Raw genomic sequence first — 26858 nt, 5'->3', positions numbered from 1 at the left:
ACAAGGCAGCGTCCAGCCTGGGCTGAGCACCACAGGCCCGGTGTGAGGGGCGGGCCTGCCAGCCCAGCCTCAGAGAGCCTCACAGGCTTCCCTAGCCTAGGTCCAGTCCTCCCTCCCGCATCTCAGGGGCAAAGCAGCAGCTGTGCTGCTACCTGGGCAGCGGCTATAAGCTCTCGCCACCCAGCAGCCGCCTGCCTGCCACCAGCATGCCCTCAGCTGCAGCACGCCTCTGCCCCCACCGCCCAGCCCCTGGCTGCTCCTTGCTCACCCACAGGGAAGGAAGATGAGGGAGGTTTTGCTTCCCTCCGTGGGCTGCTGGGCTAAGAGCTACACCGCTTGCTTAGAGTTGGCAGAGGATTCCTCACTGCTGCCCACAACGGACCCCTCCGCGTGAGGAGGCACAGGGCCAGCAGCCTTAGGCTAGGCCAGCTCCCTGTGGTTAACCCTAGCTCCCTTTCCCAGCAGCCTGGCTGGCAGCGATGCTAGAGTACAGCACTGCCAAGAAACCAGGTCAGACCAACATGGCCCCAACAGCCACTACAAGCCCCTGGGCCCTGACTTTGAAACCCTCATAGCCTGGCAGGGTCAGTTGGCCCTGACCTGATTCCAACTCCACCATCCCATCCCCACAGGGCCCCTTCGCTCTGAGTGCTGGCCTGGCCAGTGCAGGGAGAGGCGCTTGGGCCCAAGGTACATGTGGGGGGAAGCATGGAGGTGAGTATGGGGAGGTCTAGACCCCTTTGGGCATCAGGCTTCAGCCCCCAGGGGCTCAAGTCAAAATTGCTGCTCCAGGGCGACTGGCAGGGCTTGGTCTCCGTTAACACTTCCAGGTCAAGCCGGCCACTGGCAGCGGCTAGGAGCCTGCACAGGCTGGGGCAGAGATTCTGAAAGCACATGACAGCTCCAAGCAGAACTAAGCTGCACCAGAGAAGCTGACTGGCCCCTTAGTCCCACTCCCTACAGCACTGGGGACAACTGGTAAGCTGCCTGAGCGCCAAGGCCTTTCCAGAGCCTGCCAGGGGCAGCTGGCGTTTGTGCAGTGCCTGCTGCACTACCCGGCTAGGTAAGCAACAGGCACAAGGGGCAGTACGAGACTGGAAGCCCTCGCTAACCAGCTCCCTGCAGGCTCCAGGCAAAGTCCGGTTTGAGGAAGTTCGTTTTCCTGACCACAGCGTTCACAGCCTGTGGTTTGGTTGTGGCCTGATGCTGTAAGACTCCCACTAGCACAGGGCCTGGTGTCATGCAGCCACAAGGGAGCAGAGACTCCTGAGTTCAGGCCGAGCTCTGGCAGGAGACCGGCTGAAGCAGGAGCAATTGACACTAGCGCCGACTGCTAGTTGCTAGCCCAAGCAGTGAGGTGTCGAAAAGACAGTGCAGCCAGTTTCCACTCTGATCTTCTCAGTTAATCCAAACACTGGAAATGGATTTCTAGCCTCCCGCAATATACTCAACAGAAGCCATTCCCTCAGATTTCAGCTTGGTTGATAAGACCCCCACCCATCCGCTGCCACCACCCTGCAGCAGCTACTCAGGAGAAAAAAGTTAGCTCATTTGCCCTGATTTTTAAATATTTTATTACATAATTTTCATGGCACTGCAGGAGTAACAGAAAACCATTCCCAGGTCCTAGAGCCCAGCCTGAAAAATATACATTTTATTTATATACACGTTATGAACCCCTCCCAAATGCACCCAATGGCAGGTCTTGGCTGAAAGCAGGAAACTAGTCTCTCCATTAAGAAAATAGATATGAAGCTAAATCAAAAATAGTTAGAAGAATTACTGTCAGGGTTCACTTCTCAGCTGCGGGTTCTCTAACAGCTCTGCGGGAGGCATCCAGTTCAGGTCCGTCTGTGAAAGGCGAAGAGGTACAGTGTATAAAAAGGCAGAGTATGTCGGGTGTGTCCTGGTTCGCTTGGTTTGGTTAGGAGATGGCCTTCGCTTCAGGTAGGAACGCCTCCCAGTACTTCACCAGCTGCAGAGACCACAAGGAGACAAAGGACAAGCCGTCAGCAAGCTGCCAGCCAAATTCCCAACTGGGATCTCGTGCTTTAAGGAAGACACCTGTTCCCTCTACAAGGGGGAATTTGTACCTGGTGGTACAATGGAAGCAGTGACGGACCAGGCAGACCTTGGGGGGTGTTGGTAGCCTGGCTGGATACAAAATTGCCTTGCTTAGCTACTCCAATGTGGGCTACAAGTTTCCATGTTTAACTCACCCATTTTTCCTATCACAAAACAGACAGCTCGACCGGCTCCAGCCACTGGAGAGCTGGTCAGGTCTCTGGTTTACCAGGGCAGCAGGCTGTCTGGGAGGCTTAGTGGCTGGTGACCCAAGATACAGCCTCCTACGTATGGCTGACTGACAACTGATGCCAGGAGCCAGTCAGTCAGCAGAAGGGCGGATGAGCTGCTGGCCAGGGACTCACCTGCTGTTGTGAGTTTAAGAGCGTCTCAAGGTATTTCGTCACATTGTTCCGGAAGTCCCTGGATTTCTCCTTCTGCAAGAGAGACAGGCAGTTAGCTCAACCTCCCGTGCTCAGCGAGTGGCTGCTCCCCTGCTGCCGGCAGCACCCAGGAAGCACCGTTTCATTTCCAGCTCCTGTTGGCCCCCTCGTGGTCTACGCCACAAGCGGAGAAGCTGCCCTTGTACCAACCGGCAGCCATGGGCGAGACAGGGATCGGCAGTGGCTGGGAGGAATCCCCAGCAGAGCCGTCAACGGCCTGAAGGCACTCCACAAGGTGCCTGCAATAAGCTGTGGGACCCTGCTAGCCTGGTGCCCCATTCCATAGCCAGAGCATGCCGTGGGGCCAGCCTGAACCTGCATCTGAGCAGCCACCGGAGCAGTACAGGCAGGGGCTCTGCTGGGAACCAGTTGGCCCCTGCCCACTCAGGTGGAATCGAGGACACGGGAGCTGGCAAGGTTTGGAGGAGTCCCTCCCACGCCCTGCACCACTCATCCCGGAGCAGCGGCGGGGCAGCCGGCAGCACCCAGAGGCGGAGGGGAACGAAGACGGGAGCGGGCGGTCAGGTCTGGTACTGCACGCGGGGCCCCGTACCTCAAACCGGATCACCTCCTTGCGGACCACGGCAGAAACCCGCTCGAAATCCCGCTCATACTGCGTCGTGCGGGACTCCCACTGCGAAGAGCGGGAGGTAGGTGAATGCCATGCCCAGGGCCTGGCCGACTCCCTGCCTCCTCCGGTACGGCCACTGCACCGAGCCGCCAAGTGCCAGCCCCCACCCTGCCAACTTGGAGGTCCCCTCTGGGAGAGCCCGCAGGCTCTCGCAGGGCTACTGCAGCAGAGCTCCCCAGGAGACCAGGTCCCTCGGTATCTCTGCTACCAGCTGCCACCACTGGCAGAGCCCCACCCCAAGCCAGAGGGAGCGAGGTCGCTTGCTCCAGAGGGGCCCCCTGCGGACAGTGCACTGGGCAGGTCCCACCGAGGGCAGAGTGCCCCCTACAGCACCAGGCCTCTGCTTAAACCATACTTCTCACCAGGGCCAGAGCAGACGTCACTGGCCAGACCCCAGCCCTTCCACTGAGCAGGCTGCCCGCCTGCCGGGCTCAGGACAGCTCCCCATTGGGTGGACAGAGCCGCTGCCTGGCCCAGAGACAGGCCCCTGAGCCTCAGTCCTGGGCCTGCTGGAGGGACCTTTGAGGTGCTGGTTTCACCACCAGTGGCCAAGGCTACGGCCCAGGCAAGACATTGCCCCAGGGCCCCCTTTGCAGGTGCCCTGGCTGGAGGGCAGCGTGCCTCCCCGTGCTCCTCACCTCCGAGATCTCCTCTTTGGCCTGCTGCAGCTTCTCAGGTTTGTTGGCCCACAGCAGCCTGGCCTCAGTCTCCCGTTTCTTCTGCAGCATGGTCTGGGCATCCTGCCAACGCTGCCAGGTCTTCATGCGCTGGTCAAAGGCGCCCTGCCAGGGGGCAGACAGGAGTCAGCCCGGCCACAGCTTTGCAAGAGGCTCCTGGTGGCCGCTATGGGGATGTTTTAAGGCAGCAGCTCGTGTGTGGAGAAAGGAGACCTGCCCGCGGGGGAGTCTCTGAACTAAGGCCACAGCTGCTCGCTGCAGTCTTGCGGGTGCAGCCTGCCCTTCGGAGCACTGCGCCTGTAGGAGCCAGAGACTCCTCGTGCTTCAGGAGACCCCGATCTCACCCCCATGGGACCAGGAAAGGCTCTAGCCCCACCAGCTATGGTGGGGAGACCAGGGTACACGAGTGCCAGGACAGGGCGTGGCTCTGCAGCAGCTCTTCACAGCCCATTGCTCTACCCCTCTGGGAGCTCAGGGTCACCGCACCCCGAGGACGGCCGAGTGAGCCTGGATCTGCTGCAGTCGCCACATCTGCCCGCGGGTCGGGAGAGCAGAAGGGGAGGCTGGAGAACCAAGGAACAGGAGGTTGCCTGCCACCAGGAGCCCCCCGTGCAGTACCCAGTGCCACGCAGGGACGTGCTCCAGCGAGGCCAAGCCGGGCTCTACTGGAGACCTCGGAGTGACCCTTGCTCCTGGGCTGCCAGGGACCAGGCACGGGCTCCTCTTCCACTGGCAGCTGGAGCAAGTGACCCCCACTCGCCAGGCAGGTGCTGATCCCATGCAGCGTGGGCACCAGTGACACGGGCAGGCTATGCCGCCCCTCTTGCCCCTGCAGCTCCTGAGGAGCCAGGCAAGGACTCAGCCAGCCCTTCCAACCCAGGAGCTCGGTGTTAGGGGCTTGGTTTTTAAAAGGGAAACCACCTTTGCCAAAAGCATTTCCAACACCAACAGACCAGCCCTGACCTCCTGCGGGCCCCCCCCCCCCTGCAGAGTCCACGCAGCTTCCTGACGAACAGCAGGGCGAGCCCAGACAAGGTCATGAGGACATACAGGCCAGAAGGTTTGAGTGCTTGGCTGAGTTTATCTAGCCCCACAGTTCCCTCCCCAAGCACGCCCTGAGCCCTGTCTGGCCGGCAGAACCGCAGCAGACATACTGAGCAAGGCCTCAGACTGGGGGGATCTGGGTCTGCCAACCCCCTAATCCCCAAGCCAGCCTCCCTCCCTGGACTCCCATGCAGCGCATGGCGCCAGCAAGCTGTGATGGCGAGGAGCCACTTTCCAGTTTGCAGAGACTGGACAAGAGCAGCAGTGCTGTGTGGGGGACCCGGCATAGCCAGGACAGCTGGTTCCTGGCTCACCCCAGGTTCCCCCTGCTACTCATCAGCCTTTTAAAGGCATTAAGAGCCTGCCCGTTCTTAATACATTTGAAGGGCAGAACCGCAGCAGTGGGACTGGGGGAGAGCTTATTCCTGGCTTGTGCCCAGTCCCTGCTACTCCCCTGCAGAGACAGTGCGGGGGGGGAACTGGCTTTTAAGCTGGCTCCTGCTCTCCCCCCAAGCCAGAAGCAACTAGTTGAGGGACTAGTCGACTGATAGGCTTGTGCTTGTCCAACTGTCGACGAGTCACTCGCATCCCTAGTCTAGTCACTCGGGTAGAGCAGGTTCCTCACCCACACTATGAAGCAACAGGAGCGACTATGGGCCCTGGTAAGAAATGCAGCCGGACTAAGGCTCAGAAGTGCCTCTGCAGTGCCCAGCGTGCAGCTTCATCTCACAGGCCGTCTGCACACTGCGCTGGGGCCTGCGCCTCCCCCAGAAGAGCCAAGGTGGCTGCTTCCTGGCTTGTCCCACTCCAGGGCCCCGCTGCGGCCGGCCCCGCTCTCCTGCAGAGGGCTGCCGGCCGCCCCAGGGCTGCTTACCCTCACGACCGCGAGCAGGCGGACGTAGTCGCTCAGGAGCTCGGCCAGGAGGAAGAAGTCGTTGTTGGCCTGTTCCTGGTGCAGCTGTTCTATCTTCTCCTCCACCTCGGCCAGCTGGGAGAGGGCCCGCGACAGGGCCGTGTTGTCCTCCGAACTCCCGAGCATGGCCAGGCTCTTGGAGAACTGGGCGGTGTTCAGTACTAACTCTGAGGGGGGACGGAGAGGGCGTGAACAGAGCCGACTGCTGGGTGGTCAAAGCGATGCAGCCGCCGACAGCGACCACCCAGCGAGGGTTAGCGCAGCACGGGGCGGGGCGGCTAAAGGGGGCTTCGTGTCAGTAACAACCAATCACCCACGTGGGGAGTGGAAGAGAACCAGCTCCCAACGGCCCCGAGCTTGGAGAGAAGGCCGAGCGGCTGCAGCTGGCAGCAAGAGAAGGGCAGAAGCCAGGGGCCAGGCACACGCGGAAACTAGGGGCCGTGACACTGCTGCTCCCCACAACAGGTGTCTCCCTATCGAGTTCCCAATGAACGCGGCCGAGGGGCAGCTTAGAACTGGAGTTCACTCAGTGACTGTCCAGACACCACTGACTCTGCCCCTTCCCTGCGGCACGTTACGCCTCCCGGCCAGGAGATTCCAGCCAGGGCCACCCTTTCCAGCTCAGCTTTCCTCCCTGCTGCAGACAGGATGAGCCAGGGCAGCCCCAGGAGGGCAGCACAGAGCTGGCTCACGGGAACAGACTGGAGCGCTGCTCCGTGTTACGCAGGTGTCTCGGCAGCGCCGCTAGCCCAAGCTGCATGTTCTCCCTGTACCTTTCCTGTGGCTGACGAGCATTTCTACCGCCGCATGGAGCTTCCGGAGGCGCTGCTCCTCACACTCCACCTCCTGAAGTTTCTCCTCAAACCACTGCAAGGGACAGAGCCACAACTGAGGCGAGCGCGCACGTTCTCGGGGCAGAACGACCTGCTTGGTACTTGGCCAAGCCAGCTCCCCTCTGAGCGCCCAGCCCAGAGGGTAGCGTCCCAGTCCAGGGAAAGAGGCAGCGCAAGGCCACTGAATACTCACCACGTCTGATTCGTTCATCTTGATGGTCATTTTGCTGACGGCATCGGTGGCTTTGTTGAACATCTTCAGTATGCCTGCCCCACTGAGCGTCTGGGTACCAACCGCGCGGGGCAGCTGTCGAGAGAAAAGCCTCTTTGGCCGTCTGCTCGGGCAGCTGAAGGTTGTGGTGCAGCAGCGCCATGGGCATCGAGAGCCTGCGAAGGCGTCTGGCTGGCTCCACGCTGGCCATTGGGACGGCCAGTTGGGAACAGAGTCTCGGCCGGAAGACGAATTCCAGCTGAGTGGCTAACGGGTGAGTGCTGCCAATAATTGAGGCACAAATCTGCCTTGGCTCCTAGTGGTCTGGCAGTAAAGCTCTCCAGAGCGTTGAGCCGTTTACACTAGAGTGGGTACTTGGGGCCTCAGGGGGATGGCGGCCGGGGATCTGTCACCGGGCAGGCTCAGCTCAGAGGCTAACGCCCCAGCGTCTGCAGGAAGCCCTGCCAGGACTGGATTGCTCATCTGAAACGGACTCCTGGGCTATGTCTACACTCTAGGCTTCTAGGGCCAGTAATATGCAAATGAGGCTAAGTGGATTATCGCCAAGCCTCATTTGCATACCTGAGCCACCATTTTCCAGAAGAGGCTCTTGCCGCCCGTTCTCCCCAGACTGTTGGACTCTGGCCGGCACTGGGCAGCCAGCTGAAGCTCCGGCACCCAGAGAGCTGGGCCTCAGGCCAAGGCCTGCTCTAGCATCTCATGAGAACATCCCTCGCAGCGACTCCGCACCACCTGCCTCACGGTCTGCACAGGCCTCAGACCAGCCGGTGGACGGCTCCGCACAGCTTGCACAAGGTCAGCGAGCGGCAGCCAGACACTGGTCTCCGAGCCAAGACCCCTGCGAGCAGTGCAGCAGGCTAGTAAGGGTCACAGGCTGGGGAGGTGCGCCCCTCCCCGTGCCCCCTGGGGGGTCCTCTCCACTGCAGTCTGCGCCCCAAACCTCTTGTTCCCTGCCCCACTCTGCCCCAAATCTTTCACCCCCAGCTGAAACCCTCAGCCCCCTCCCCCGCCACACACTGTCTTGGGGACGTTAAAGGCGCTCAGACTCCTGCCGTTCTGGTGTTGAGAGCTCCTGAGCAGGGCAGAGCAGGGGAAGGCCGAAGTGCTGCCAGCTTTGACACGCATGAAAGACGTTGAATGTTACGCCCCAGAGTGAAAGCGACCGAATGAGTCGGGCTCCTTCCTGAAGGACATGCACCCTGCACCAACCTCTTCCTTCTCCAGGAATTCCCGCACATCAGGGTCCTGCAGCATGGCTGGATGGCTGACGATCCTCTGCAGGTACCTAGAGTAAAAGCGTCTTAGTAACGATCTGTCCAGACCTTGCTCCCTTAGCTCTGGTATTACCAGAAGTGACGGCTGCACAGTACCCATCCCGCACATTACAACACAACCGGGACAACGCAGCTGAGCTACCAAGACAGCTGGTGCGGATCCAACAAGCCGGTCCCAACCGCAGATCTAGGCCTCAGCTCACAAATACAAGTTACCCTCCAGTCTGGACTCACGTGGGCCTGGCTACAGAACTCTGGCTGATTCCTGCACCAAGCCAACGAATGGCGTTGACCCCGAGCAGGTTATTTACAGACCCCGATCAGCTGGTACAGAACCTCCACGGAACTGGTGCCCAGAACCTGCCTGCCTAGACAGGGTCTCCGGTAAGAGGGGAACCCGGTTTGCTGAAGCCATGTGGTTGCATTTTGCTGGAATCACGCCAGCCCAGCCACTGAGCTTGGCAAGCCTGCGCCCCACCTGCAGTGGAGGTCAGTGACCTTCCTTTAAGGCCTCCCCCCGGTATGTCTGCTTGCGGGTAGCTGCGCTGAGAGGCAGGTTGTCCCGAGGGCAGCCCCTACCTTTCTAGAGCAGCCCGTCTCTTCTCCAAGAACTCTGCAGAGGAGGAATCTTCTTTCCCAACTTTCACTTTGGTCATTCCTGAAATGGCAGACAGGAGACACGACTTCATTTCCCCAGCACCGGGCACTTCCCCAGCGCGGCAGTGGCAGGGGAGAAAGGCGTCAGGTACAAGGTAGCAGCAGAGAGGGGAAAGCGGTTTCCACCAGGAAGCAGCAAGAGGATCCTGTCCCAACAGCAGCTAGGCTGGGAAGGGAGACAGTGCTGCTGCAAGGAGAGAATCAGTCTGGATCCTGACATGAAAAGCAAGCCAGTGCCGATATTGTGTGCACCGACACCAACTCTGGCTGGAGCATAGCTAGCTAGGGGGCTAGCTCAGCCATTTACCCAGGGGCTCGCCAGGCTGGATGAACGTTTTATGCTCGTCAGACGTTATTCATTAAGAGCTTCTCCGAAGCCAGACGGGGGATCAGGCGTTTACGGTGGCGCACTTGGCCAGACGGTGCTGACTGCTCCTTGGCTGGCCGAGCGTTACTTGAAGCCAGCTGCTCTTACAAAAACGTTTCCCCACTGAGACTCTGGAGGGTTTGTCTCGGTCTGGCAGTGAGATCACGCCAGCCAGTAGGCTCTGCACCAGCACGGGGTGGAAGATCTCTGGCTCCTGGGCTGGGTCCGGCCTCCTGGCTGTGGGCTGGAAGCCCCGGGGCCCCAATGGGGACTGCAGCACAAGAGCCCCGAGGCCAATCCCACTACAGGCAGGGCTGGTTGAGGAAGGGGTGGGGGCCCCACAAAAGAATCTGAGTCTCCAAGAGTCCAGGTCTTTTCGTAAGTCCCCACCAGCCAGGGGCTGCAGCCACTCGAGTCCCTGCAGGTTTTCCAGTCGTGTCCGACCAGGGGTGGGAGGCAGCTTCACATGCTGCCACCTCCCACCCCTGCCCTCGGCTGTGACCCAGGCTGCCCTTTAGCCCAGCAACCTGCTCCCCCCTCCAAGGGGAGGTGCCCACAGCCAGGCCTGAGCCCCCTCCTGCACCCTAACCCCCACCACAACCCATCCTGAGCTTGCACGCCAACCCCCCTGGCTCTAGCCGGGAGTCCCCTCCTGCACCCCAAACGCCTCATCCCCAGCCCCACCCTCAGAGTCCTCCCTCCCCTCCCACCTCAACCTGCAGCCTCCCCTGCACTCCGCCCCAGGCCCCCCCAGGCGACTTCATTTAGCCCTGACTAGGGCTGAGTGAGGCCCCCCCCAGGGCTCAAGAGCCACCACTCAGTCTGATTTTTCAGGCCCCCGACAGAAGAGATTCCCCTCCCCCCGCACACTCCTGGAAAGCGGAGATGAGACCCCACAGCACCGCCTGGCGGCAGTTTCTGCCCGGCCCCTCACCTATTAAGCTCTTCTCCGGGGGCGGCGGGACAATGAAGCCATTCTGCGTGTGCTTCTCCGACAGCTTCTCGTACAGCCCCAGGAAGTCACTGAAGCGCCTTTTCGCCGAGAACTTCTTGCTCCTGAACATGGGCAGGCTGGTCTGCGGGAGAGCCGAGCGTCAGCACCCACCGCGCAGCTGAGCCAGGCAAGACTCCTTCGCGGGAGGCTCCACTAGCGGCTCCCCTCCCGCTCCCCCGCCCACAGAAACTCGGCCACCTTGAGCCTCCGTACCCAAGTACAAGTGAAGAGACACGGCTACGGCAGAGTCCCCTCAGGACACCACACGGCTGCTTAGACCAGACCGCCGAGGGCAGGCTAGCTCTGTAAAGGGGTTAAGGTTCGTGACAGTCTGGCCAGGGAACTCCTGACCAACCCTAGAGGCTTTTCTACGCCTCCCGACACTGGAAGCCACAAGACCAAGCTGTCGGGGTGTGCACATGGAGGGACAGAGTCGCTCGGTCTTCCCTCCTCACATGCACGAGGGTGGAGGGTCCCTGCCAGAATGAACGTGGCAAGCTGACAGTCTTTACTACACCAACAGCTTTTCCACATTAACCCCCCCCAGCTGAGCAAGAGGGAACTAAGCCCATGAGACAGGCCGCAGAGGGGGTCAGAACAACAAATACAGCAAGCACATCCGTTGGTCTCCTCAGGCCCAGGGCATGTAACCACCAGCACACTTGTCAGCCATGCCAAAGCCAGGGGACGAGCATCTCCACTTCTACAGCTGGAACGTCAGGCTTTCAAAGCCACACTGCTCCCCAGGCGCGAGCGGCTCGTGCTAGTTAAAGAGCAAGCGCCACCCAACAGTAGGTTGTGGGTAGATAACCCAGCAACAGCAAGCAGCTGGAGTCACCAGAGTAACTCCCTGCCAGAGCAGGAAGCTGCAAGTGTCACGGGGTCACTACAGCAGGTGACATTAGCCGTGGCGCTAAAGTCGAGTGGGCGTGCTCGGTCTGGAAGAGGCACCGCCCTCAGGACAGGAAGCAGCTGACCGACGAGGCGGGGAGAGACCGTTCCGTCTGCTGTAACGAGCCTGCCGCTGATCTCTGCCAAAGAGCTGCTGAGAGCCAGCCGGCCGAGGACCGGCACGGCAGTCATACAGCACGGGCCTGGAGGCCTGGCCAGGGACAGTAACTGGCAGGGGGACAGTCATGCAGCTGGGGTGGCAACCACAGATGTTAGCCAGCCTGGAGCCCCGGTAGCTGGCCTCTGAGGTCCAGCACAAGCCCAAAAGGGAAACAGAATTAGAGTGCCCGAGCGAGCTCGCTCCTCACTGCTCCTCCGAGCCCCTGGGCTTGTCCGGGAGTCAGACCCAAGCTTCTAGATGCTGAACTTGGGCACTGCTGCGACACTCAGCAGGCCCAGAAAGGACAGGGAGCTGGGGGTGTTTGGCAGGGAGCATCATTAGCCTGTTCGGCCCCTCAACAAGAGCTGGGGAAGCACAGGGAGCACAGCCGAAGTCTTGTGCATCCGGCAGCAGCAACCGAGGCCTCTAAGGCTGCCCTGTCACCAAGCCACTGGTCACGGCTGGCTGAGGGACGCCACCAACGCCTCACCACCATTCCTGGCCGCTCACCCCTCTCCTTGCTCTGGCCCTGGCAGGGATAGGAGCTTGTCCAACTCCTGCCAGCTGTGATGGAGAGGCAGGGAAGGGGGAAGAAGGGTTTTTACACATTCCTCGCTTGGTTTCAGAGCCTCTTGAGGGAGACTGGTTAGATGGGGACTGGCTTCCTGCCAGCCAACAGTAGAGCCCCTTATCCTGCCTGCACCAGACACTTCACTAGAGACACTCAGCTTCAAGGGGAATTAACAGCAGCTGCACGGACCCTCCGTTGTGCACGAGGAGCCAGCCTTGGAGCGCTCAGGCGGAGGGTTTAGGTCCATCCTGGCTCAACAGGCAAGGCAGCAGCAGGCTGACCTAGGAAGGAGATGGCTGGAACGGTCCAGTGTGAGCAGCCCTACGCGTCAGCCATTGCGGGAGGAAGGGATAGTGAAATCCCAGCGGAGACGGGGGCTCCTGGACGTACCTGGGTGGAGACCGTGTAGGCGACGTAGGCGTTCATGCCATCCCCTGCAGAACGGGCAAGAGAACAAAGCTGTTAGGTGCCAGTAGGGAAGAAGCTGTAGGCTGGAGGGCTGGCCTGCCCCACGCCTGGCTCTGGGGAGCACAACAGGCCCCCAACGTGCTGCTCTCAGAGCTCCTGGCCAGCTCTGGGGGCTGCTAGCACAGAGTGGGGACGTACCCCCCAGCACACGGCAGCTCCCATTAGAGGAGCTGCTGAATTCCTGCCAGCCAGCGGACAGCAGCAGGCAGGGCCCTCCTGGTACGTCCTGAGCCAGGCGTTGGGCGCTGACAGTTAGCCCGTTGTTGCACTGCCAGCACCACACATCTGCTGGAGGCCGAACAATGCCGGGGCTGTGCGCAGCAGGAGGCAGCTACTTAGCAGCTGGCGGAACCGCCCTCCGCTCCCGTGGTTTCTTTGCAGAGACGCCACCCTGGCCAGGCAGAGCAGACACGTCTCCTCCAGCAAGCGAAGGGGCTGTGGGCCGTTCCCTGCAGCCGGAGACCCCCACTTCCACCCCCTCCTGCCGCTGGCTCTCAGGGTGCCTTCGGCCGGAGATCTGGGCAGAGCATGTCCATCCTCCTGGCCAGTTCAGTGGCTACCTGAGTACTGACTCCAGCAGAACAAGCCGCGAGTGCAGGAAGCCCCAGGGCTGGCGAGAGCGCGGTGCTGTCAGGCTTCATGCTGGTTCTCAGGCCACGTGTGGGTACAAGGTGGGTCCTACAGACGCCGCCATCACTACTTGGCATTCTAGCCCCTACGGTCCCTCGACGACCAGTCTCTAGCTAAGAGCGCCGATCTCAGAAGCCAGGCAGGAGCCTCCTTACAAGGCAGCTAGGAAACGTGCTGCCGCTGGGCCAGGCCGGCCGTCGAGGGCAGTCCATTTACTGGAAGCACAAGCTGGCAGGTGTCCAGACCAGCCACCAGCGAGAAAGCCCACGGAGGAGACCGACGCTTTGGGAACGGCTAGGAGGGGACTTGCAGCCCATCCACACCTTCATGCGTTACACCCTGCTATGCTCCTCTTTACACGCCACAGCCATCGCTGTCCAGGGGACACTCACCAATTTTTTCTGGGTCACTCACTCCCACAGTCAGATCGAATTTGTCCTCCTGTTCCTCTTCTTCCAGCTGTTTGGGGAGGAGCACACAGCATGTCAGCTCAACCCAAGACCAAGCTTTCAGCCTGTCCCAAGCCAGGCAGCATGTTACACGGCCAGACCTGGGCTTATCCTTGGGCACATTGCATTGCCAGGCCCGGGCGGCATTCTGGTGCAGCACGCCGACAGGAGCCTGCTCCCAGCAAGGCAAAGCCAGGCGCCAGTCACTGCATTTTGTCCCCTCTGCTGCACCCACATGGACCCCGTGAGATCCGGGAACCCAAGGCAGCTCGGCCACCGTTCTACTCCGGCCCGCAGGTCAGAGGAGTGAGGCAGCCAGGAGGCTCCTGTCACACACAGCTGGGACGATATGGCCCAAAGAAACCAGTACAGGGCGTGGGACGCCAGCCTGGAGCGGCCCTGCCAGCATGCCCCCTACCCCACGACCTGGGGTGGAGGCTGGAAGAGCCCATGCACCAGGTCTGCCCCTGTGGCTCTCCCCACAGCTGCCTGAGCCACCAGAACCCCTTTAGGAGCAGCCCCCCCGAGGCGCTCAGTTAGGTGAAGAGAACGCCAGAGGCACTTAGTATTCAGAGACCCCTTCCTGGGCCAAGGAGCTCGCCCACTGGAGACCTGGCCTCTGCACACACCGGCACCCTGCCAGAGACTTTGGGTGAGGCTTTGGCTGGGCCCTGGTTGGCCTAGTGTATGTGGGGGAAACAGGAGGTGCTGGGCACAAAGCAACAGCTTCCTCCCGAGGGGACCTTCTGCCCAGTCAAATCTCTTCTCGGACAGCCCCACCTTTGGCCTTTCTATGGAGCCAGGCCCTCGCTGCAGGGACTGGATCTGAGGGCCTGGCCTACAGGCTGTGCACAAGGACAGCACGGGAAAGCTGGCTTGCAGCGAGCTAACGTTTTACGACAGAGCAGCTCACCCTTCCGGCCGGGAAGGCAAAGAGCTAGCGGAAACCAGCACCTGGGCTGTGTGCCTTGGGCGTTTGCACCCGGGGCTGTTACTGTAACGCTGTCTCAGTTGGCCGTTATACAAGCCGCAAGCCCGGCTGTCTCACAAGGCTGTTTGGTTTTCTGCAGATACACGCAGACCGAGGCTCAGAGGGCCACAGGCAGGTCCTACTCTAGCTGAATCAGTCACAGGCACTGGGGTTACAGCCCCCCGTGTACCAGCTGCCAGAGTACACAAGCTGCAGCACTGCACCGCAGCCAGGTAAGGGCCTGATGCCCGTGGAGATGGGGGTGCAATTTACACCGACACCGCTGCAAGCTGCTTTGTACCGAGCTGCTACTGCGGCGGCAGACAGTTGCCTGCCAGCAGCACAGCACGTCCACGGTGGGCGGCACTCCCGAGCAGGAGCCTGGTCACTCGCTCGGGCTGAGCCTTCTCCCTGAACGGGCCTCCACAGTTCCTTGGCACAGCGTCCTGTTCTGGGCCCGCAGGCGCCACCACCACACAAGGAGAGGCGACTGCACTCCAGGGAATCTGCACCCCTGGACGTTAGTCTTGGAGGGGGCCCCGGGCACTCTACCCCCGAACACATGCAGGCCACCATCCAGGCAGCATCAAGGGCAGGGGGAACTGGGCAGCACTCACCTCCTCGTAGCTCTTTGGTTGGTGCCTGGAAGAGATGCTCGCTGCTACTTCCAGAGGGACAGGGCTGGACACTTTGGCTGGCTCCTTCTGATTGTTTTGTGAACTGTCCAGAGACAGCTCTACTGTGGCATCTGCAGAGGGACAAGAGTCGCCCGCAAGGGAGAGTCGGTAGCTGTGCTAGCCCGCAGGCACCCGGTCCCAGAGAACGAGGCGAACGCTTGTGCCAGGCGGCGGTCTACTGCCCAGCCTCGACATGACACTGGCTGACATGTTACCCTCTCTGCGGACGCTTCCACTGAGCTACAGGCCTCTCATGGTGGGAAGCCAAGCGCTGCCGCCTGTTGGGAGCTTTGGCCTTCAACTTTGTCTCCCCCACACACTGTTCTCCCCACAACTGAGAACTGCTGCCTCTCGTACTAGCCAGGGCACCAGTTCTGCCTTGTGCTAGGAGCAGCTCAGCGGTACCTGCAGGGGAACAGCAAGAGCAGCCGGGACAGCGTCTAGACCGAACCTGGACCGAGTGGTCGCTCTGGGACCCTACCAGGACGCTCTCCAGAGACTGCTCTGACAAGCCTGGAGCCCTTTTCCGGCCAGTGAGGAGTGGCAGCGTTTCATGGGCTCCTTCCCGCCTCCCCGCTGCTGCAAGGGGCTGAGGACCTGTGTCACTTTCAGCTCCTCCCCCCCCCAGAGCTGCTGCAGTGCCCTTGTAACTGCTCGGGGAGTCCACAAGTGGCTGTGTTGCCCACACCGAGACGAGGAAAGCACCGTGCCCAACACGGCGGGATCTGCCTGCACACTCCAGGAGGGCACGTCTCAGCACCAAGTGCTGCACTTGGCAGAGCTGGGGGTTCAGGCTTCTCCAAGCAGCTGCCAGAGTGGTTGCTCTCCCACAGCAGTTAAGGACCCCCCCCCCCCCCAACACACACACACCCTGGTGCAGCTTTCCCAGAGAGCCGGTTACACTCCAGTGTCCAGAGGACAGGGAGGCACCAGGCTTCCCACAGATGCCCTCCCCCACAAGCATGGACAGGAGCCAAAAAGGCTGCAGGGGGCTTGGAGGCTGCAGCTGCCTCCGCCCCCCGGCGAGAGCTCGAGGTTGTCCCACCCGTGCAGGGATGCTTACCCGCAAACAGGTCCTGCTCGTCCTGCTCCACGGGAACCCCATTCTCTCTGGAGTTGCTGCTCACCAGGACAGGAGACTGCCTCGTGGGCGACTGGGGCTTGCTCTGAAAGCAGAGAGGCAGCGGGTTTGAGGGGCTGCCAATACCAATCGCTTCTACTCACCAAGGCAGCGGCTGCTCCAGTTACCAACCGAGCCCCTGCAACTGGGTCTGATTGTAGGGTGGGTGACCCCTGGGGGGCCATGGTCACGTGACTCCCAGCAACAGAGCCCTAGGCACCAGCCTACAGAGCTCCAATCCAGGGACGCTGCAGAGATCTGACTCGTGCTGAAGCGGGCAAACTTTGGATAACTGCAGGAAAACGAAGCTTACTACTTAGGGAGGGACGGGCACTGACCATGTAGTTAGGACAGTAGCAAGACACTAAGGACTCCCCATGCCACATTAGAGGGTCCCTGGGCTCTGCAGGAGCCTTTTATTTAAATGAAGGGGAGCGCTAATTGCTCAGGTGTCTCCACATCAGGGAGACGGGTTTTGACAGACTCCAGTTCCCACTCATCTGCTGAGAACACCAAGCTATTTAGTGTCTCTTGTTAGAGGAGGGCTACTGATTTTACCGTCCCCAGCGCCTCCTGTTCCGCCGCAGCAGCCGTCTCTCCAGCCTAGCAGTGACCAAGCTGCAGTTCAGGAAACTTCTGCTGGTTCCCTCCCATCAGCGCCCAATGCCCCCCTAGGCTGACTGGCTGGAGATGCTGGATTTAGTGAGCTCAGCAGGCACTTACTGCCCATAGGAAGACAAGTCCAGCAAGCCAGACTTCCCCAGCCCCCGATGCGAGCACTCCTCTGCTAAGCGCCTCGTGTGAAGGAGCTCATGGGACGCAGCCAAGCACGTCGCTCAGAACGGAGAGAAAGGGGGGTTGTTGCACGGTGGGCAGTCCTGCCGTAATGAAGCCCACTCAGCAGATCAGCGTCCCAGCCACATTTCAGCTCTGGTGTTGCTTATCCCACTCGGCCCGGAGAACACCACTCCGTTGAGACCCACTGAGGCCCTGCTGGAATTTGGAGAGTCCAAAGGCGTAGGTCCCAGCCGAACGCCTGCCGCTCCATGCGCAGTGGCACAGGGATGGCTAAGCAGGAAGGGCGGTGCCAAGAGAGCCCTGACCACCACTAAGCGATCACCTGGCCCAGGTGTTCCAGCGCCCTGCAGCAACACAGCAGGGCTCCTACACGTCGCCAAGCCAAGGTCTGCTCAGCCAAGAGCAGAACAGGAGTAGCAGGGAGGGAGCCCTTCCAGAGAAGGAGGGGGAAGCAGGTCACTCTGCTGTGTGCTTGTGAGATTGAAGATCAGTGCGAGGTCTGGTGTGGGGGTCTGAGCAGGAGGCCCTAGACTGCTATTTGATAATCTCTCACCCCCACAGATCCCTGAGAGGTGGGCTACTCAGGAGCCTGGGTATTAGGAAGCTCGCTCCCATGCTACCCGAAGCGGCACACCAGGGTAAAGAGAGCCAGATGTCCCAGCACATGCTTCCAACTTGGGCCAGTAACCCCCAAGCCCCTGCCCCAAATGAGCGAATGCAAGGCAGGAAAGAGCCCAACAGCAGAGTGGGGATCCTCCACTTCACTGCCCTGCACGTGCGACGATCTGCCTTGTGCTCAGGGCACACGGTGCCAGGAGCTCACAGGCCGCAGGCTGGGCACAGGCTCCGGAGGCCGAGTGGCTGGACTGGAAGGGGAGACAGGTACAGAGTGACACCTGAAGGGTCTACTATCAATTAGTCGCTTACATCCCTATCTTGTAATTGGGGCCTGGCAGCCCTATGCAAAATGGGAGCTCACAAGTGGGAAGATTTTGATTATGTTCCCATCACCTACAACAGTGTCAGTGGAAGGATATACAAGGGTGACAGGCTGGATTAATGCCCGACAGAACCATCCTTCAGTTAAGATAACGTCCAGTCGATGAGCAATATGGGGGTGGAAGTTAATGGAGCCAAACTGGTGAACAAAATAATGTAATGGGGGTGATAGATGGAAAGTGCATCCTTTTGGGGGCCCTTCAAGTAACTTTGTGAAAACAGTGACTCTCCCCCTCAAACACTGAAAACAGATTTTCCACCTAACACCAGACCTTGGCATACCAGTGAGTATAAGTGACTAGTTGACTATCCAATTAGCCAGTGTTTCCCAAATGGTGTTCCATAGAACCCCAGCGTTCCACAAAGTGAAAATAAGGGTTTCACAGAAGTTTCTAGGATTACATTTTGGGGCAGCTTATGTCAAGAATACTCAGCTTTATCAAGATGTGAAATTAGTCGTTTGCTACCCTTCGCCAGCACACACTTGTGCAAAACTGGGTTCTCAAGTTATGCAGCAACAAAAACAAAATACAGAAATCGACTAAATGCCATGCCAGGAGTGCAAATCCAACTTTCCAGTATTAAACCAAATATAAAAAGAATCTGCCAAGCAAAGCAAAACCACTCTTTGCACTGCAAACTACTAATATAATGCATATTAGCTTGAGCTTTATTTTCGTACAAATGTGATTTGTTAAATGTGCAATTAAGTGAAAGGTCAGTCTCATGACCTTGTTCAGCATTTGTTTATTACCCTTACATATTTGTGGTCTACTGTTTCAGCTCCATATACAAGATTTATTAGGGGTTCTGCAAAATTCTTTCAAGTTTAAAAGGGTTCCGTGGCCAAATAAGATTGGGCAACGCTGAGATAAGCATATGCTTACCCGACAGTCGACTCAGCTAGTTGCTCCCCCCACCTTCTGCCTGTCAGAGAAGCAGCAAGCGGTGAAGGGAGAAGAGGAGCTGGTGCTGGAGAGGGCCACTTAAAAGCCAGTTCCCCTCAACACCATCTCCACAGTGGGGGGCATGCAGCAGGGAACTGGTGGCACTTCCACCTTTGAAAGGTAGCAAGAGCAGGGGACTCAAGCGGTCTGCTGGCCCCATGCTCGCCACGCATGTTTTGCTTTTGACATATACAATGTACATTTCAAAAAGCAGGGAGCGTGGGGCCAGCAGCGGGCTGCTTAGTCCATCGCTGGTCCTCAGCGCTTCCGTGTGTGGAACGTAGCAGGAGCCAGCAGGGTGCATACTACATGTCACAGGCAGAGGTGCCCTTATGACTAATTGAACAGTCGTTGATGCAATTTGCATCAGCTAATCAATTGCATTAGCTATTCAATTAAGCTCCATTTAATATCCTTACCAGTAAGCCGGATTGTCACCAGTAAAGACCCTAGCCTGATCCATGCAAGATTCTGTGCGGTCCTCCCCTCCCTTTCCATCTACCACCACCTTCCTCCTGCCCATAGCTTTTCACACGATCCTGTGACTAATGCACCATCAGCAGAATAAGATCCTCTGCTCCATCCAGGCCAGCCCATCTGAAGGAAGACTCAGGAAGGGAAGGGGACCTGACCAGACCGGCCAGCATCCCTACCCAGAGAGGTGAGGCAGGTTCAGAGCAACGTCAGCTGTGGCCAGCCTGCCAGGCCAAAGCATCCGCTGGTGCCTGTTTTGTTAAAAAGCAAACAAGCGACTTATTCATGACTCAAGTGACTGGAGCAAACCCTTCCTTCCCGTCAGGAAGAGATACCGACAAAATAAAAAGATCCTATTCTCTCAAGAGGGACTTGATACTTTCTTGCATAATTGAAACATCACCTGATTCCAGTGCTGTGTGTTGATTCTTTTCTGTTCAAGTTTTCCCCCTTTGACACGAGTTTTCTAGTGCTTTGCCATGGTAGTAAGCAAGCAAAGGCCTCCATATTCCAAACTTCATTAAGAGATAGCAGGACACCGTCACTGCACCATACCAACTTCTTCAATTCTGGGCCCGTTTACCAACTCCAAAGTAACACTCACATGGTACGCTGACCAAGGCAGAAGAGGATGTAATGGATCAGTGACATCTGCAGAGTTTCACATCCTCTCTCAAGAACCATTTTCTACTATCTCACTTACAGGCACATTTAAGACCAGACACCTACCAAATAAAGGCGGAAAGGGCAATTTCAACAGAGCTCAAAGTCCAACTGAATCTCCGCTCCCTTGGGCTTGCCCGATTTAATAGGTTGCTGGGAAAAGCAGCCAACAGCAGCAGAATCTCAAGTCACCAGAATCTCACTGCTTTACTTGAAACCACGACCATTCTCTCTGCAGACAGACACGATTGTTCTGCAGGGTTAGCTAGCAGGGCTCCCCTACAACATTCCAGAGCACATCCCCTACCATCATCAGCAAGGGGCTTGTGAGTCCTGACCCGTGATCCTCCCTATGCGCTGCTTGTAGGGAGGACAGAGACCTACAATGGCTAGAAGACCATGAAATATTAGCCCTGTGAAACTACTGCAGGATATTGATGCATGAGGTTAAGAGCCAAAAGGACCATCCCTTTGCCTGGACGGGATTCTCTGAGCATGTTCACTAGCCAGGGAAGTCATGGCATCTGCCAGCCCATAGACACAGAGGTACAAGGCGTTATTCAGGCAAGGTCAGGAGGGAAGCTCTTTACACGAGAGCATGTATGAGGATGGGGAGGCTGGCTGGCTGGGCTCTCCCCCCGCCCCCAGCATCTGGCAACAGCTGCTGTGAATAAAGGACACCCAACTGAGCACCACTGCTCTGGCCTGGCAATCCCAGAGTGCGGCTGTATGTTGTTAACTCTCTCCTTACTACGGGACTATGGCTCATGTCCCTACACTGCTGCTCATCACGGACACGACACCCACCACGGTCAATATGCAGGGAAAACCAGACAGATCCAGGCAGCTAAAGGGGGCAGGAGTCAAACAAGAACCAAGGACTTGCCTCTACCTATCTAGGGAGTAAGAAGAGGTTGGGAAGGGGTCAAGGAGAGGCAGGGCCGAGCCAGGAATCTCAACATGTTTATCCAGATTATCAAGTCCCCGATTCATTGCTGAAGAGCCAAGCCACTTCTGGACCCTCCTCTCGCCATGTCTTGGCAGCAAACAAGGGTCCTCTTCTAGCTCCTAGCAGTTTACTCATTTATGACCCGACAGGCTTAAAGTGCAGGTTTACTCAGCTGGAAAGAGGGGCCCAGAGGTTTCACAACCCGGCCCTTCGTAAGAGCCATGGGAACTGCGCAGCAGGAGCTGGAGCATCAGTGGCCAGCATTTGAGGAAGCATCTCTACAGTGAGTGCCCACTACCAGCTGTTTGCCCGCCCTGTATCAGCAGCGCGGAGTCCGGTGTGTCCGTTAGCTAAGGTACAGCCACCTTCCAGGCAGGTGAAGAAACACGAGACTTGCACGAATCGTCAAAGCTTTGCTCCACGTGGCACAAGGTGGGTTAGAGTTTCGCTCCTTTAGTCCCTTGTGGCCCCTATGCCTAGCCGAGAAGAGCTAGAACTTCAAAAGCAAGCAGAGAATGAGCTCCAGAAACCAGTTAGGATTTAGGCCGTTCGTTTTCCCTCATGCTGGTGGTTACCATTCTAACGTTTCCTTAATGCAGAGCTGGACACACATGCACAACCCTCTAGGCTTTGTCTACACTCGTTCCGCATCCCAAAAAATAGGTTAGCTGTTGCCAACAATTCCTCAGGTCCTGCCTGCGCTACCAACACTACAAACAGCATCGAAGGCTGGCAGCAGCCAAGCTGATTACAAACCCGCATAGCAGAGGCCTACAGTGCTAGAAGCAGCCATGGTGGCAACACACTACGCAATCCAGATCAGCTCTTATACCACCCTGTCACCACAGCATCCAAGCACCTTCCAGAAGCGTATGAAGGGCTAGTCTACACGAGAAGCGCTGTGTGCGGCTGTAGTGCGTCGGGGAGGACGATGCTGATGGGCGAGACTTTGTCAGTATAATAATCCCACCTCCATGAGGGGGGGTAGCTATCTGGGTGGGAGCTCTGACCCATAGTGCTGTCCACGCTGACCCCTAGATTTATGCAACTTGTTGCTCAAGGGGTGTCACATCTGAGTGACATAAGTTATATGGAAGCGGCAGTGTAGAGTTGGCCTCAGTGACATGACTTACTCCTGTCACATGCTATACATTCTCATCTCTTCCCAGGAGGCTCTCAACACTGCTAACCACCACCAGTGCTGGCAACAGGAAATGCAGCAGGGCAGGCAAGGCCCAAAGACGAAGACCAATGGTATGTTGACACTTGAAATGCTGCAGCACTTTGGAATAGCTGCTTTCTACCAGCATAGGAGGGGCTCTTCTGTTGCAGTAGTTCAGGAGTTGCCAACCTATGGCTCCAGAGCCACATGTGGCTCTTCAGAAGTGAATAGGCAGCTCCTTGCATAGGTACCAAATCCAGGGCTGGCGCTACAGGTGCCAACGTTCCACTGGGCTGGAGGGTGCTCACTGTTCAACCCCTAGCTCTGTCCTAGGCGCTGTCCCCTCCACCCTGCCTCCCTAGGAACCTGCCACTTCCCACCCTCTCCGCTGAGCCTGACTTACCCCTGCTCCCCCCTCCCCAGTGTCTCCCACAGACAGCACTGATCCCAGTGGGCAAGAGGAAAAGGAGACAGGGACACTGACCAGTGGGTGGGATGTGCTGAGAGTGGTGGTGGGGATATGAGCAGGGCTGGGGACATACAACTGTTGCTCTTTGGCAAGGTGCGTTGGTAAATTCTGGCTCCTTTTCAGGTTTAGGTTGGCCACCCCTGCTGTAGTTAATCCACCTTCTAGAGGTGGTAGATGGGTTGACAAACCCATCAGCCTAGTGTGGTTCAAAACTCTGATCTCACTGGCATAGCTCTGTGCCTCAGGGGCATGCCCAGTCAGCTTTCAGTGTAGACCAGCCCTATGGCTCTTCACAAGAAAGAAGAGAAGAGATCTAGGGGAAGGATGAGCTTCTCAAAGGCCTGACACCTCTCAAGTCTTCCTATCAGTGGCCAGTTAACTGGCATCAAGTCTGATGTACCTACCCCCTCTAGCTGTTGAAGAGAAAAAAGCAGCTCCCCTGCCTTCTACTCCAGAGCCACCTTATAGCAAATCCCCTCTAGAACTGCAGTTTTATCGCTAAAGAGTCTAGAGTCCTACTGTTGCTCGGAACGTCATATGCTACTCATGGAGGCAGAGCATTTGTACTGGGACCCACATATTAATCCTCACCCCCACCCCACATAGCTCAGTAAGAGACCAGCTTTGTCAATTTCACACTGCTGCTTGGGAAAGCTCTGGGCAGCAGAGGCACTGACACTGGTCTACCAGCAGCCTAAGGTCACATTAGGAAGCATCTTTGCAGTCAAAGCTGGCATGTCACTTTAAGGGACCCTCTTTCTGTAGCAGCTGGCATTAACATAATACACAAAGAAAAGGCATCCCACTCACTGTCTTATTTCAACTGTGTCCTGAACAAGCCTTTTTAGGCCTGCAACCTACTGACTCTGCTCCCTTCAAGGCCAGTCTATTTAATTCTCCTTGTGTACTAGCAGACCTGTTTAGCTGCCACCCCCAGGAATTCCGGGTACTTTACATTTTCAAAGCACAGCACCAGTTATGTTTTGCCACTAGCTGTTAGCGAAAGCAAAGAAACTTCCAAAGTTAAGATTTCATCCGTTGATTTTACTCTAAGCATTGTTTTCCAAACAATTTCTTACAGAAAAAGCCATGCACGTGGCGCATCTGGTCCCTAGGAATCTATCACTTGTTTGTGCAAATCTGGCTTTTAGGAGCCAGGCTGTCGTAAGAGACATGTTTTGCTAGTTACCACTGTGTTTATATTTGATTAAGAGGTGATAAAGTTAAGCTCTGACAGATGCAGCTTTTGTATTTTCCTATTAAAAAAGAGTAGTTAACTTAAAGGTGACAATTTTAAGAAGTCGATCTTGTGCCCTTTGCTTCTTTGAGGGGGAAGGCATCCTAGGTCAGTTTCTCTCAACTTTTTTTTTAAAGAAAGTACCTCTTTTAAAAAAAATTATAAGTGACCCCAGTATCTACAGTTTTCAAGCACACCATTTCTCTCTACCATTGCAACACATTTGTTTAAACAACTTAATCATAATCGGGCGATGAAATGTTTGGGTGTAAGTAGTACAAAAATAATAAAGCACTGTAACACAAAAATTCAGTTCTCTTCAAATGTCAGTTGTGTTGACATATCCCCAAGACTTCTCTCGAATACCCCTAAGGGTACTCGTACCATGGGTTGAGAAACACTGCCCCAGGTTTTTCCTTGGAAATACCAACTTTGGTCTTCCCTGTTGGGGAACTTGCTGGGACTCGTCATGTGTTTACATGTATGCACACATACATAAGTAGTTCACACACTTCAAGTGGGTGTAAAGGGTCTAGAATTTTTAAGACTCCATTTCTCCAAATCATTAGTTCATTGAATTTTGACCTGTTAGCAAAAGAACACTGGAATAGGGAATTAAAAAACCCTTTCCTTGGTTCAACTTTTGTTCTTGGCTTTTGAGATATTATTAAACTAGTTCCATACTGGACAGGACCTAGATGCCAAATACAGGATGCTTAAAAAAGGGACAAAAGAGAAACCACAAGGCTAGTACCCTCTACTACTGCATGTTTCCACCAGCATCCAAGAGAGATTTAATGCAACCATCACAAAAAAATGAGAAATAAATTAAGCAATACTTCCACAAAGGTGAGGAGGTCTAAGTGCACTCAGCAACCCCTCTGCCTTTCATCCTACACCTACATCCTATTCTGGAAATAGTCTTAAGTCTGGCTAGAAAACTCTTGACTTCTACAGGCACTAAAAGTGCCAGCAATATAGGGCTCTTGGACCATCCATGCCAGGGGCTCTCAGTTTTTCTGAGCCAAGCCCCCAATACCATAAAGGCTCCACAGTCCAGCTGAGCCACAATTGGTTTTCTGCATGTGAAAGTCTGGGCCAACATTAGGGGATGGCAAGCAGGACAACCGTGTGGGGCTGCATGCCACAGGAGTCCAGCAAAGCTACATTGCTCAGGTTTCAGCTTTCTGCCCAGGGCTGTAGCAAATTTAACACTGGCCATGCTCAGTGGACCCCTCCACCTCTGAAAACTGCTCATGGCCCCATGTCCTGTGAGCCAGTGCCCCAGGCAGGTTATGTTGCAAAGAGCACAGGTGCCCAAAGGTAGAAGGGCACACAAGAGCAAGAAGGAAACACTAGCATTCCTTTGCTTTCTGAAACCCAGCTGTTCACTAGAAGGTACTGCACCTGCAGTGAATCATAAGAGAAGACCAGTAAGCATTAGTGGTTTCCCCATCTTTTTACAAGACAAAAGGAAAGCATTTGGCATGAAGTTTTAGATTGCCAGATTTAATCCTTGTGTAATTTTAATACCTTGTATATTGAGCCATTTAGAGCATTTCCAGAAGATATAAGCTAGTGGGGCACATATTGAAACAGTAAATAAAATGAAGAGTGATCCCAGGAAGCCAAAGTAGTATCCACTCCGCCAGCTCTCCTTACACTGCACTTCGGTTTGGTGGCTACCTACAAGCGTATCATGTGTCTTCCTTGAGGAGATGACATTTTAACTCACTTCTCACATAGACCTAGAATGAATTACTGATGTGAATGTGTAGCTAATGCTCATAAAACCCCTGACAGGTCATTTAAAAAAAAAAAAAAGCAGCCTACTTTACAATAGGGAAACATTGCTTACTCCAAGCACTACCCTCCCTAGGAAATTCCCTTTGACAGCCTTGCATCATTACATTGTGTTGAAAACAGTTCACAGCTGTCAGGAGTGCAACAAAACTCCCATCATATCACAAAATGTGATGAAACATGCCACCAATGTGTAACCAAAACAAAAAACGAATGTATCTATTGTTAAACAGGCCAAGCCACATGTTTTTTGCCAAAAACTCTTAATCAGTTATGGCAGGATTCCTCCAGGCTTTTCCCCAGTGTCCTAGTGAGGTTTCAATTTCTCTGACTACGTGTATTAAGAATTAGGGATATTTTTGTTGTGCAAGACATAATGAAAGAATAAAGACTTCTCCCAACCTCGTGTTTCTCAACCAGTGGTACGAGTACCCGTCAGGAGAAAACTGATTTTGTTCTTAAGGGCTCAGGGACAGGCCCCCGGGCTCGGCCCCGGCCCCCCCCTCCCCGCCCGGGGGCTCAGGGACAGGCCCCCGGGCTCGGCCCCGGCCCCCCCCCTCCCCGCCCGGGGGCTCAGGGACAGGCCCCCGGGCTCGGCCCCGGCCCCCCCCCTCCCCGCCCGGGGGCTCAGGGACAGGCCCCCGGGCTCGGCCCCGGCCCCCCCCTCCCCGCCCGGGGGCTCAGGGACAGGCCCCCGGGCTCGGCCCCGGCCCCCCCCTCCCCGCCCGGGGGCTCAGGGACAGGCCCCCGGGCTCGGCCCCGGCCCCCCCCTCCCCGCCCGGGGGCTCAGGGACAGGCCCCCGGGCTCGGCCCCGGCCCCCCCCTCCCCGCCCGGGGGCTCAGGGACAGGGCTAAGGGACAGGCCCCGGGCGGGCCGGGGGCAGCGCTGACCCCGCTGGGGCGGCCCCGCGGACTCACGGCGCCGGTGAAGATGTCCTCGCCCTCGGCGTCGCTGTCCGCGTCCCCCTCGGCAGCGGGGAAGGGCGGGGGCAGCCGCTCCACGGAGGGACTGGAGCCGCACGCGCCGTCCGACGCCATGTCCCTGCGCTCCGGCCACTTCCGCCTCGCAACGACCCGGCGGGGCGGAAACGCCAACGAGAGCTTTATGGGGAGAGAGCGGCGCCGCGAGCGGGGGCGGGGCCTGCTGGCCCGGCGGCCAGGGGGCGGGGCGGAGGGGCCCGAAGAAGTCCTGCGGGGGGAGGAGCCAAAGGGGCGGAGTACAGAACGTGAGGGGCGGGGCCGGACTGGCGACAGTGGGTGGAGCCGGAATAGGGGCGGGGCTTTGCCTTCCC

The 26858-nt window shown here is 57.2% G+C and overlaps 1 protein-coding gene across 1 annotated transcript; it reads right to left on the bottom strand.

Annotated features, from left to right (window-relative positions):
* Window positions 1-1557: 1557 nt before the first annotated feature.
* SNX1 (sorting nexin 1) lies at window positions 1558-26711 on the bottom strand. Its single transcript, XM_075897490.2, has 15 exons — window positions 26485-26711; window positions 16009-16111; window positions 14886-15016; window positions 13242-13308; window positions 12142-12185; window positions 10070-10211; window positions 8691-8769; window positions 8047-8122; window positions 6799-6912; window positions 6546-6639; window positions 5734-5939; window positions 3777-3920; window positions 3061-3141; window positions 2430-2501; window positions 1558-1975 (listed from the first exon to the last, which is right to left on the bottom strand). Exons 1-15 carry the CDS (start codon window positions 26602-26604, stop codon window positions 1925-1927), a joined length of 1524 nt encoding a protein of 507 aa, XP_075753605.2. The 5' UTR covers window positions 26605-26711; the 3' UTR covers window positions 1558-1924.
* Window positions 26712-26858: the final 147 nt, after the last annotated feature.

Source organism: Pelodiscus sinensis, chromosome 14, assembly GCF_052426305.1.
Source record: "Pelodiscus sinensis isolate ZL-2025 chromosome 14, ASM5242630v1, whole genome shotgun sequence".
Classification (NCBI taxonomy): Eukaryota; Metazoa; Chordata; order Testudines; family Trionychidae; genus Pelodiscus; species Pelodiscus sinensis.
This window is presented reverse-complemented; position numbering and strand designations above follow the sequence as displayed.